The 12,111-nt window shown below is 39.1% G+C and overlaps 1 protein-coding gene across 3 annotated transcripts in view; it reads right to left on the reverse strand.

The window, feature by feature from the left end:
* EIF2AK4 (eukaryotic translation initiation factor 2 alpha kinase 4) overlaps positions 1–12,111 on the reverse strand; it is a 114,635-nt gene that overhangs the window by 86,724 nt on the left and 15,800 nt on the right. For 2 of the 3 annotated variants that reach the window (XM_032621786.1, XM_032621787.1), the window contains 2 exons: positions 3,248–3,400; positions 919–999 (listed from right to left, as the gene is read on the reverse strand). In XM_032621786.1, coding sequence (XP_032477677.1) covers positions 919–999; positions 3,248–3,400 — 234 coding nt within the window. Of the gene's footprint in view, positions 1–918; positions 1,000–3,247; positions 3,401–12,111 lie in introns of those variants that run through there. The other variant, XM_032621789.1, reaches the window with a different exon arrangement.

The following is a 12,111-nucleotide window of genomic DNA, read 5'->3' on the forward strand; positions in this document are numbered from 1 at the left end:
GAGAGTTGGTGGGAACAGTAACATCACCTTAAATTTGTATACAGCTTTGTACGTTCACAAAAGGCAGTACATTTATCTGTAGGAATAATTACATAAGACAGAAAGGAAGGCATTATCTGTGCCGTCTTAAGGGGTGAGGAAAATGAGCCTCGGAGAGTGTCATCTGTCAAGGTCGCAGAGCCAGGCAGTAAAAAAGCCAAAGCTTTCAGCCAGGTGCTGCTTACCTGCACATCAGTGCCTCCACCCACTGCACCTCATTGCTTCCCTTAAGTTTAATGCCATATTTCTCTAAAAGAGAATGAGCAAAATTGTCTCTGGATTTCTCCAAACATGTGTAGCTGGTTTTTGATTGAGTTGGACTCAGGAAAAATATAGGAAAAAGGACTTTATCCTTTTCCACCCCTGCTTTTTAAACCAGCTCTGTTGAATCCTTCTTTTCCATCACTGAATGAAATCTCAGGGAAATCCATGTGGTTTCCATTCACTCTTCTGTATGAACAAATTGTTTTGTTTTCCAAGTATTAATAATTCCAGTCTGGGTTGATTATCAAAACTTCAATCTCCTCTGTCCTTCAACTCTTTTGATAAACTACTGTAGTCATGTAAGCCAAAGACATCTACAGATAACATACAACTCTACGTTTTGTTACTTATTTGGAGAATCTAAAATATATAATGAATGATATTTGGGGGACTTTTTAGTGCTTCATTTTAAGCTTTACTACTGATACTAACAAAGGACGGGAAAAAGAATAATGAAGGAAAAAGAATAATGAAGAATGAAGGACAGGGGTCCTGACTTCTCAGATATTCAAACATTATAAAGATACAATAATTCAAATACCATCAATGGAAATAAAAAGATTTTATGTTTAGCAAAATGTAAACTATTTGAGTATGGCAGAATTGCTAGAGTACCTGCTTAGCCATTTCTTTCCTTTTTTTCTCTTCTTTTATCTCTTCTTTCCTTCTCTGAATCTCATGAAGGATTTCACGTTGCTGAAATAAATCATACTGCCATCAGATGCTGATCTCTGAAACCCATACAACATACGAATTCTGAAATCACAAAAAATCTTTTGAATTTCAGTAATTCAAGCTCTCATCTCCTAAGAGATCTGAATATCTAGAACCTTAGTACAAACTGTAGTTACGTCAGTTTTATTAGAGTTCTTAGGCAATAGGCTTCCCACTTAAATGGGCGTGAAGACTGTGGGGAGGGACACGTACTCCCCATTTCTATGTGGACGGACTTTTTTTGGAAGCACGGAGTCCTAACCACTGGACCGCCAGGGGATGCCCAATGTGGAGGGACTTTAACTGCAGCAACACCATGGGCCGCTCACTGCTCCCCACACTTGACTGAGACCCTCCTCTTTGATACCTGCCTGTCTGCAGAGAACATGCACTTGCGCCTACTGTTGGCCAGGCCGCTGGGTGGAGGTGGGCTGAGCTGGGTGCACACCCACAAGCCACAGACCTTCAGGTGCATTCCCCAATCAGTTTTCTCAGTATTAAAAGTGGCATTTTGATCTCTATCCACTTGACTCATGTAGCTATTACTCAAATGATTCTGAATTTTAGGTAGAGAAAAATAGTGTTTTTTATGAGCTGCCTAAAATTCCAGGTTATAAATATCAAAACCATTGAGAAACTCATTCAAAACTATTACAGCAATAATATAAAGCATACCCAAAACTTACAGCTAGTTATTATAGCAGGACACCAAAACAAGTCTGTTAAATATCTTTATCTTCTAGTAAAAATGTGTCTGCCTAAGAACAATGACAACAATAAGGAACTTTAAACCCTAAATGGTAACTAGGCTATGCAATTAAACAGGAGATAAGCAGTAACAAAATGAATGGAACCGGGATTTCCCTGGTGGTCCAGTGGTTAAGACTCCGTGCTCCCAGTGCAGGGGGCCCAGGTTCGATCCCTAGTCAGGGAACTAGATCCCGCATGCTGCAACCAGAAAAAAACAAACAAACAAAAAAATCCCTCATGCCACAACTAAGACCTGGCACAGCCAAATAAATAAATATTGAGAAAAAAATGAACGGAGCTCACAAAGACAGTGTTAACATAAGTAAAGGATGAACAAAATGAAGCAGGGAAAAAGAACCAGGAATAAGAACCTAAGAAAAGCAGGAAAAACAAAACCCTACAAGTAATTGCAACACCTAAGGGAAAAAAACTAAAAAGCCTCACTGAGAGATAAAAATAAATGGAAAAACATTCCTGGATAGGAAGTCTGAATACTGTCATAATGTTAATTCTTCCTAAATGAATACATAAGTTTAGTGCAATTTTACTCAAAATCCCACAGGCTTTGTTTTGTTTTGATTTTGAGAAAGCAATCGTATAACTTATCTGTGAGAATAGCCAACAGAAAAAAAAGAATGAAGGATGAAGGGACAGGGGTCCTGACTTAGACAGTCAAACGTTATAAAGATACAATAACTCAAAGAGTGCTGTAGAGACTCAAGAAAAAAACACGAATTGAACAAAAGAGACAATTCACAAGTAGAACTTAGTATAAATGAGTAGGTAGAATACACTTTAAAGGAATTATTACAAATCACTTAAAAATGAATGATTTAAAAAAAATGAATGATTACTTAATAAATGTGTTAGGAAAATGACTGGGAAAAAAAAAGAAAGAAAAACTCAGACCCTCATTTTTACAACCCACACCAAAATAAGTTCTAGATAAGTTTATTAAGAGACTAAATAGAAGGAAAAAAAACCTTAAAAATCAGGAAGGAAATTTAGATACATGTATTAACTCTGATTAAAGCATTTTTAAAATAACACAGCAGTATACATCCGTACGCAAATTAAGAAAAAGTAAAAATGGTTAATGAACAAAAGAAAACGTTCAGTCTCTGGCTTTGGCTACTCATTTGGGCATGAGATACTTGTCCCACAGAGGGAAGAAGGTAATAGCCTCTGAACTGCACAGCTTTACAAGCACAGAAAGAGCACCAGAAGTTTGGTCAAGCCAACTTCCTTTTTCTTTTATTTAAAAACCTGGACTAAGCGTTCTAGGGGTAGCATTGGAATCACTCATAGTATTTATTTCTTGGTTACTCTTAGGGCCTTCTTTCACATGAATCCATGGTTCTTGGATCAAATGCCGAGCAAAACTTAAAGAAATACCAGTAAGTGAGTAGGTAGAGACGGAGGAAAACCTATAGGAGCTCGCAGTCCTCCGGGCCGGACACCGCAGCGACAAGGGTCTCACCTCCTCTTCCTCTTTCCGCTTGGCCTCTAACTGCCTCCGCTGCTCCTCCTGAGCCCGCCTTTCCAGCATTTCTTCATGAAAAGACTTGGGAGGGGGCTTGTTGTGCTCGCAGAGGAATGACTGCACATGGTAAGCCAGTTCAAATATCATCACCTAAACACATGGATGGAAATCAACCACAAATGGTCAAGTGACGCAAAGCAGGGCCTCAAGGTGAGACTACAGAAAAACATGCAGGCCATCCAAGACCCACTCACAATGGTGATATTCATTTTGATGTGACACGTTCTAAATTAGGTCTAGGATGCAACCACAGGAGGAAAAAGCTTTTATAGCACTCACCTCATTGTGTTACCATCAAGAAAAATTACTATCTAGATAAATAAAAAACTTCACTTTTCTTTTGCAATCCTATTCAATTTATTATCATTTTCTGTATAATAAATCCGATAAAATGTTATTCTGTATAAATAAATCTGGTAAAATATTTAAGACTGCATAAAAGTAAAGACTACCTTCCCAGCTAGAAAACCTGCCTACATAATGACAGTTGAGCAGAGAATAATCATTGCTAACATGAGAGCTTTCACCTATCCATACAGCATACTGAAAACATCCTACTGGGGTACAGAGGCAAACGCTTAAAGGCCTCACTCTCTCCCTACTAGTAATGGGCCATTAGGAGGCTAATTAATACTTAGAAAGCATTTCATTTCCACTTAGGGAAGCATTCACAGTATCAGAAGGAAAAAGACCCCCCTCTCAGACATCCTATGTGAATGTAGGAAGCCATTTTCCCCAACCCCTAAATCATAAACCATATAGCTTGGTTGGTAAATCAACAGAGCAAGGGTTTCTGGGACCCCACACTGACCAACTATTCCAACCCCAAAGAGGTCAAGAGTGCCAAGCTCCTTCTGCAGATGAGGACCACCACTCTGAAATTTCTTTTTCCTCATTTACAATGAAGCACATTAAAAATTATTGTTTCTAAAAGGACTTAGGGTGGTAAAAAGTAACAGAATTCATTGTACACAAGAATATATAGTTTGCCTGGTGTTCACCTTTCTCTTGGGGAGAAACCACAGCTATTGTTGAGGGAAGCTGTATTTTTTATTGTACTAGAAGCTGTGGCATTCACTAGAAACACTAGTTTAGAGTCTAAGAGGCAAACTATTCTGTGAAAAGCTCTTTTAAGGAAAGCTGGTTAAAGAAGGCAGTTTCCATCACGTCAAAGAGAAACCATTTCTACACCAGAAAGGAGCCAGGAGCCAAGCAGTGGAGGGATTTTCTTTTGCTAATCTATTTAATTTACTAGCATTTTCTGTATAAATCTGATAAAACATACAAGACTGGATGTAAATAAGAGCTAGTCTCCAAACTGGCTCTTGTCCCCCTCTCCCCCAAATCTACACAGTCCATCGTCTTGCTTCTCTCAGCCTCTGCTCACATGTCACCTGGTGGGGCCTCTCCTGACCTCCTTATTTACAACAGCCGCTCTGCCTCACCTCGCAGTACACATCTGTATCAGTCAGGGTTCTCCCAAGAGACAGAACCAAATAGAAGGGGTATGTGTCCACATATATATATATATGGTATAGTATCTGCACATAACCTATGTCCATCCTCCCACAGTATACTTTAAATCATCTCTAGATTACTTACAATACCTAATAGAACGAAAATACTATGTAAATAGTTGTAAATACTATGTAAATGCTATGTAAATAGTTGCAGCAAATTCAAGTTCTGCTTTTTGGAACTTCCTGGATTGTTTTTCTGAATATTTTCCATCTATGGTTGCCTGAATACACGGATGTAGTACCCACAGATACGGAGAGCCGACTGTGTATGGAGAGAGAGAGAGAGAGAGAGAGAGAGAGAGAGAGAGGGAGGGAGGGAGGGAGGGAGGGCGGGGGGAGGGAGGGAGGGAGGGACGGAAGGAGGGAGAGGGAAAAATTGATTGAGATTGATTTTAAGGAATTGGTTCACATGATTACAGACGCTGGTAAGTCCAAATTCTGCAGAGTACGCCAGCAGGCTGGTGACCCAGGGCAGAGTTGATGTTGCAGTTCAAGTCCCAAGGGCATCTCCTGGCAATTCCTTCTTCCAGGGAAGCCAGTCTTCTTCTTTTAATGCCCTCAACTGACTGGGTGAGGCCACCCCACCTTATGGCGAGTAAGCTGCTTAACCCAAAGTATACTGATTTAAATGTTAATTTCATCTAAAAAATACCTTCACAGAAACATATAGAATAATGTTTGGCCAAATATCCAGGTACCATGGCCTAGCCAACAGACACATAAAATTAACCATCACAACTTCTATTAGAATGGATAAAATAGAAAACTGACAACATCAAATGCTGACACGGATGTGGAGAAACTGGATCACTCACATATTGCTGACAGTAATGTAAAGTGGTCAGCTAATCTGGAAAATTTGGGCAGTTTCTTAAAAAACTGAACACATGGTACCATACACCCACAGCTGCACTCCTGAGCATTTATTTCAGAGAAATGAACTTGTGTTCACACCAAAAGCTGTACATAAATGTTTACAGCAGCTTTATTTTTAATTAATTAACATTTATTTATTTTTGGCTGTGTTGGGTCTGCGTTTCTGTGCGAGGGCTTTCTCTAGTTGCGGCAAGCGGGGGCCACTCTTCATCACGGTGCGCGGGCCTCTCACTGTCACAGCCTCTCTTGTTGCGGAGCACAGGCTCCAGACGCGCAGGCTCAGTAGTTGTGGCTCACGGGCCTAGTTGCTCTGCGGCATGTGGGATCTTCCCAGACCAGGGCTTGAACCCATGTCCCCTGCATGGGCAGGCAGATTCTCAACCACTGCACCATCAGGGAAGCCCAGCAGCTTTATTTTTAATAGCCCCAAACTGGAAATAATTCAGCTGTCTTTCACCTGGTGGATGGCTAAACAAACAGTGGTGTACCTATAAGATGGAATACTACTCAGCAATAAAAAGTAACAACTATTGATACATGTGACAGTCTGATGAGTCTCCACAGAATCATGCTGAAGTGGTGGGGGGAGGGGGAGTAAATCCCAAAGGTCACATACTGTGACTCTACTTATATAACATCCTTGAAATGAGACAATTACAGAAATGGAGAACAGATTAGTGGTTGTCAGGTATCACAGAGGGCATGGGGGTGTAAGGAGGTGGCAACATTAGGGATCTTGTGGTGATGAAACTATTCTGTATCTTGACTGTATCAATGTCAATGTCCTGGTTATGATATTACACTATAGTTTTGCAAAAATGTTACCATTGGGGCAAACTGAGTAAAGGGTACTTGGGCTCTCCTGGTATTATTTCTTACAATTGCATGTGAATCTATAATTATCTCAAAATAAAAAGTATAATTTACAATAAAGCCAAAAAAGGCAGGGGGGTGGGGGGACAACAAAAGCAGAAATAAACAAGTGGGAATACATCAAATTAAAAAGTTGCTGCACAGCAAAGGAAACCATCAACAAATGAAAAGTAACCCATAGAATAGGAGAAGATATTTGCAAATCATATATCTGATAAAGAGTCAATATTTAAATACATAAAGAACTCATACAACTCAGTAGCAAAAAAAAGAAACCAAACAATCTGGACTTCCCTGGTGGTGCAGTGGTTAAGAGTCCACCTGCCAGTGCAGGGGACACGGGTTTGATCCCTGGTCCGGGAAGATCCCACATGCCACAGAGCAACTAAGCCCGTGTGCCACAACTACTGAGCCTGCACTCTAGAGCCCACAAGCCACAACTACTGAGCCCGCATGCCACAACTATTGAGCCTGCGCTCTAGAGCCCATGAGCCACAACTACTGAAGCCCGCGTGCCTAGAGCCCACACCTCGCAATAAGAGAAGCCACCACAGTGAGAAGCCCGAGCACCGCAAAGAGTAGCCCCCACTCGCCGCGACTAGAGAAAGCCCACATGCAGCAACAAAGGCCCAGCGCAGCCAAAAAGAAACAAAAGAAACAAAACAATAAACCCCCCAAAAACTCGCAAACAATCCAATTAAAAAATGGGCAGAGGAACACAACAGACATTTTTCCAAAGAAGACATACAAATGGCCAATAGGCATATGAAAAGATACTCGACATCACTAATCATCAGGGAAATGCAAATCAAAACCACAATGTGTCATCACCTCACACCTGTTAAAATGGCTATCATCAAAAAGACAGCAAATAACAAGTGTTGGCGAGGATGTGGAGAAAAGGGAACCCAGGTACACTCTTGGTGAGAATGTAAATTGGTGCAGCCACTATGTAAAACAGTATGTAGGTTCCTCAAAAACTTAGAAATACCATATGATCCAGCAATCCCACTTAAGTATATATTTAAAGGAAATGAAAACAAAGGATCTTGAAGAGATATCTGTACTCCCATGTTACTGCAGCATTATTCATGATAGCCAAGCTAGGGAAACAACCTAAGTGTCAATGAATAAGTGAATAAAGAAGATGTGATACACACACACACCAGAATATTGTTGAGCCATGAAAAAGGACATCCTCCTGTTTGCAAGAAACAGATGGACCTTGAGGCATTATGTTAAGTGAAACAAGTCAGACAAAGACAAATACTGCATGATATCACTTACAGGTGGAATACAAAAAAGCTGAACTCACAGAAACAAAGACTAAAAGTGCTGTTGTTTTAAGCTGCTACATTTTAGGAAAATTTGTTAGATGGTAATAGATAACTGAATTCGGACAGAACCGAATACTGAACACTTCCTTACTTGAACTTATAAACAAAGTAAAGTATTTACACATAATTATTAGTTTTTCAAAGTAGAACAGCTTTGTGGTATTTGTTGTCTGCATGGCCTAGGAGCCAGAGGTAGTAACTAGAGTGTTAGGGACCCCTAACTTTCAATTTTGGCTCAAGTTCCAAGAAAACATGTACTCTTAAGATATAATTTGGTGGTTTGATATTTTGGTTTTTCTACCTGTAAGACAGCATTGACATACATTAATTCATTTGTTAAATTTAAAAAGTATTAAACTAATATAAATAGAATAAAATATAATAACTTAAACAAAAAAGAAACAGAGACTAGAATGGTGGTTACCAGGGGCCGGGGGCGAGGGGGTGGGAGAAAAGGGGAGATATGTTGGTCAAAGAGTACAAACCTCCAGTTGTAAGATAAATAAATTCTGGGTATCTAATGTACAGCATAGTGATTATACTTAATAACACTGCATTGTAAAAATAAAATAAAATACAGCAAAAAATTTTTCAAAAAAATCACAAATCATGAATCCAAGAAACCAGAGGATTCTGTAGCTGAATTTTCAATATAACTCCATATTATTTTTCAGCTAGACATTAGACTAGACTAGAAATGACTTAAACTAGAAAGAACTTTGGAATAATTCCCAAGGCCTATTTTTTTGTCCAGACTGTGCTACAATCACTTTCTTTCTTTCTTTTTTTTAACACCTTTATTGGAGTATAATTGCTTTACAATGGTGTGTTAGTTTCTGCTTTATAACAAAGTAAATCAGTTATACATATACATAAATCCCCATATCTCCTCCCTCTTGGGTCTACCCCCCACCCTCCCTATCCCACCCCTCTAGGTGGTCACAAAGCATCGAGCTGATCTCCCTGTGCTATGCGGCTGCTTCCCACTAGCTATCTATTTTACATTTGGTAGTGTATATATGTCCACGCCACTCTCTCACTTTGTCCCAGATTACCCTTCCCCCTCCCCGTGTCCTCAAGTCCATTCTCTACGTCTGTGTCTTTATTCCTGTCCGGCCCCTAGGCTGTTCAGAACCTGTTTTTTGTTTTTAAATTCCATATATATGTGTTAGCATATGGTGTTTGTTTTTCTCTTTCTGACTTACTTCACTCTGTATGCAGACTCTAGGTCCATCCACCTCACTACAAATAATTCAATTTCGTTTCTTTTTATGACTCAGTAATATTCCATTGTATATATGTGCCACATCTTCTTTATCCATTCATCTGTCCATGGACACTTAGGTTGCTTCCATGTCCTGGCTATTGTAAATAGAGCTGCAATGAACATTGTGGTACATGACTCTTTTTGAATTATGGTTTTCTCAGGGTATATGCCCAGTAGTGGGATTGCTGGGTCGTATGGTAGTTCTATGTTTAGTTTTTTAAGGAACCTCCATACTGTTCTCCATAGTGGCTGTATCAATTTACACTGCCAACAACAGTGCAAGAGAGTTCCCTTTTCTCCACACCCTCTCCAGCATTTACTGTTTCTAGATTTTTTGATGATGGCCATTCTGACTAGTGTGAGGTGATACCTCATTGTGGTTTTGATTTGCATTTCTCTAATGATAAGTCATGTTGAGCATCCTTCCATTTGTTTGTTGGCAGTCTGTATATCTTCTTTGGAGAAATGTCTATTCAGGTCTTCTGCCCATTTTTGGGTTGGGTTGTTTGGTTTTTTGATATTGAGCTGCATGAGCTGCTTGTAAATTTTGGAGATTAGTCCTTTGTCAGTGGCTTCATTTGCAAGTATTTTCTCCTATTCTGAGGGTTGTCTTTTTGTCTTGTTTAAGTTTTCCTTTGCTGTGCAAAAGCTTTTAAGTTTCATTAGGTCCCGTTTGTTTATTTTTGTTTTTATTTCCATTTCTCTAGGAGGTGGGTCAAAAAGGTGCTTGCTGTGATTTATGTCATAGAGTGTTCTGCCTATGTGTTCCTCTAAGAGTTTTATAGTATCTGGCCTTACATTTAGGTCTTTAATCCATTCTGAGCTTATTTTTGTATATGGGGTTAGGGAGTGTTCTAATTTCATTCTTTTACATGTAGCTGTCCAGTTTTCCCAGCACCACTTATTGAAGAGGCTGTCTTTTCTCCATTGTATATTCTTGTCTCCTTTATCAAAAATAAGGTGACCATGTGTGCATGGGTTTATCTCTGGGGCTTTCTATCCTGTTTCATTGATCTATATTTCTGTTTTTGTGCCAGTACCATACTGTCTTGATTACTGTAGCTTTTTAGTAGAGTCTGAAGTCCGGGAGCCTGATTCCTCCAGCTCTGTTTTTCTTTCTCAAGATTGCTTTGGCTATTCAGGGTCTTTTGTGTTTCCATACAAATTGTGAAAAATTTTTTTCTAGTTCTGTGAAAAATGTCATTGGTAATTTGATAGGGATTGCACTGAATCTGTAGATTGCTTTGGGTAGTAGAGTCATTTTCACAATGTTGATTCTTCCAATCCAAGAACATGGTATATCTCTCCATCTATTTGTATCATCTTTAATTTCTTTCATCAGTGTCTTATAGTTTTCTGCATACAGGTCTTTTGTCTCCTTAGATAGGTTTATTCCTAGGTATTTTATTCTTTTTGTTGCAGTGGTAAATGGGAGTGTTTCCTTAACTTCTCTTTCAGATTTTTCATCATTAGTATATAGGAACGCAAGAGATTTCTGTGCATTAATTTTGTATCCTGCTACTCTAGCAAATTCATTGACTAGCTCTAGTAGTTTTCTGGTAGCATCTTCAGGATTCTCTATGTATAGTATCATGTCATCTGCAAACAGCAACAGCTTTACTTCTTTTCTGATTTGTATTCCTTTTATTTCTTTTTCTTCTCTGACTGCTGTGGCTAAAACCTCCAAAACTATGTTGAATAATAATGGTAAGAATGGACAACCTTGTCTTGTTCCTGATCTTAGAGGAAATGGTTTCAGTTTTTCATACAATCACTTTTTTTTTTAATTTTAGAATTTTATTTATTTTTTTATACAGCAGGTTCTTATTAGCTATCCATTTTATACATATTAGTGTATACATGTCAATCCCAATCTCCCAATTCATCACACCACCCCCACCCCCTGCCACTTTCCCCACTTGGTGTCCATACGTTTGTTTTCTATATCTGTGTCTCCCTTTCTGCCCTGCAAACCGTTTCATCTGTACCATTTTTCTAGGTTCCACATATATGCATTAATATACAACATTTTTCTCTTTCTGACTTACTTCACCCTGTATGACAGTCTCTAGATCCATCCACATCTCTACAAATGATCCAATTTTGTTCCTTTTTATGGCCGAGTAATATTCCATTGTATATATGTACCACATCTTCTTTATCCATTTGTCTGTCGATGGGCATTTAGGTTGCTTCCATGACCTGGCTACCATACAGTCACTTTCTATACTACAACAATCACTGAAGTTCTTGGAAACGCAACTTAGATGGCTGTGACTCAATGTGTTATAGAATGCAAGTAAAAAACTGTCCAGGCACTTTCCTAGAGGCCCAGCATAGACATGGAGGCTTAGGGTTAGCCCTTACTTAGCTCTTCTCCATTTTTATAGGATGGGATAGTTAAGCATGAGCTACCTAGGCAAAAACACTGAGTGATCTTATTCAAAAGTGAGGAAATAGATTATATTTAAGAGATAATAATACTCTCCGTAATTATACACACAGTACACACAGAGTTAATACACACAGTAATACTCTGCCCTAAGAAGTCACCTAGCGTAGCCCTCCAGAGAGAGTTCTGCCACCCAAGGGGGAGCTCATGTAGACTGTGATGTCACAGAATTAAAAAAGAATCAGTACTGAACTAGGTGTAAATGCTCAGGTATAAAAGGGACATTGATGGAGGAGAGTGTATTGTTAATTGTTGAGAAGGAAAACAGTCTTTCTGATGTGAAAATTGGAGAGGTGGCAAAGTTTGGTGACATATCACTTGTCTGCAAACATTTTCCAGCATAAAGGTTGAAGTCAAGATGAGGTCATGATGTCAGGTCCAAAGTGTGCAAAAAGAATGCCCACGTTCATATAAAGTGCTTCCAGAAGAATTCTTAACCAACAGTACTATCTATATATACTCTACAATTTGTAATT

Source organism: Phocoena sinus, chromosome 2 (genome assembly GCF_008692025.1).
Source record: "Phocoena sinus isolate mPhoSin1 chromosome 2, mPhoSin1.pri, whole genome shotgun sequence".
Taxonomy (NCBI): domain Eukaryota; kingdom Metazoa; phylum Chordata; class Mammalia; order Artiodactyla; family Phocoenidae; genus Phocoena; species Phocoena sinus.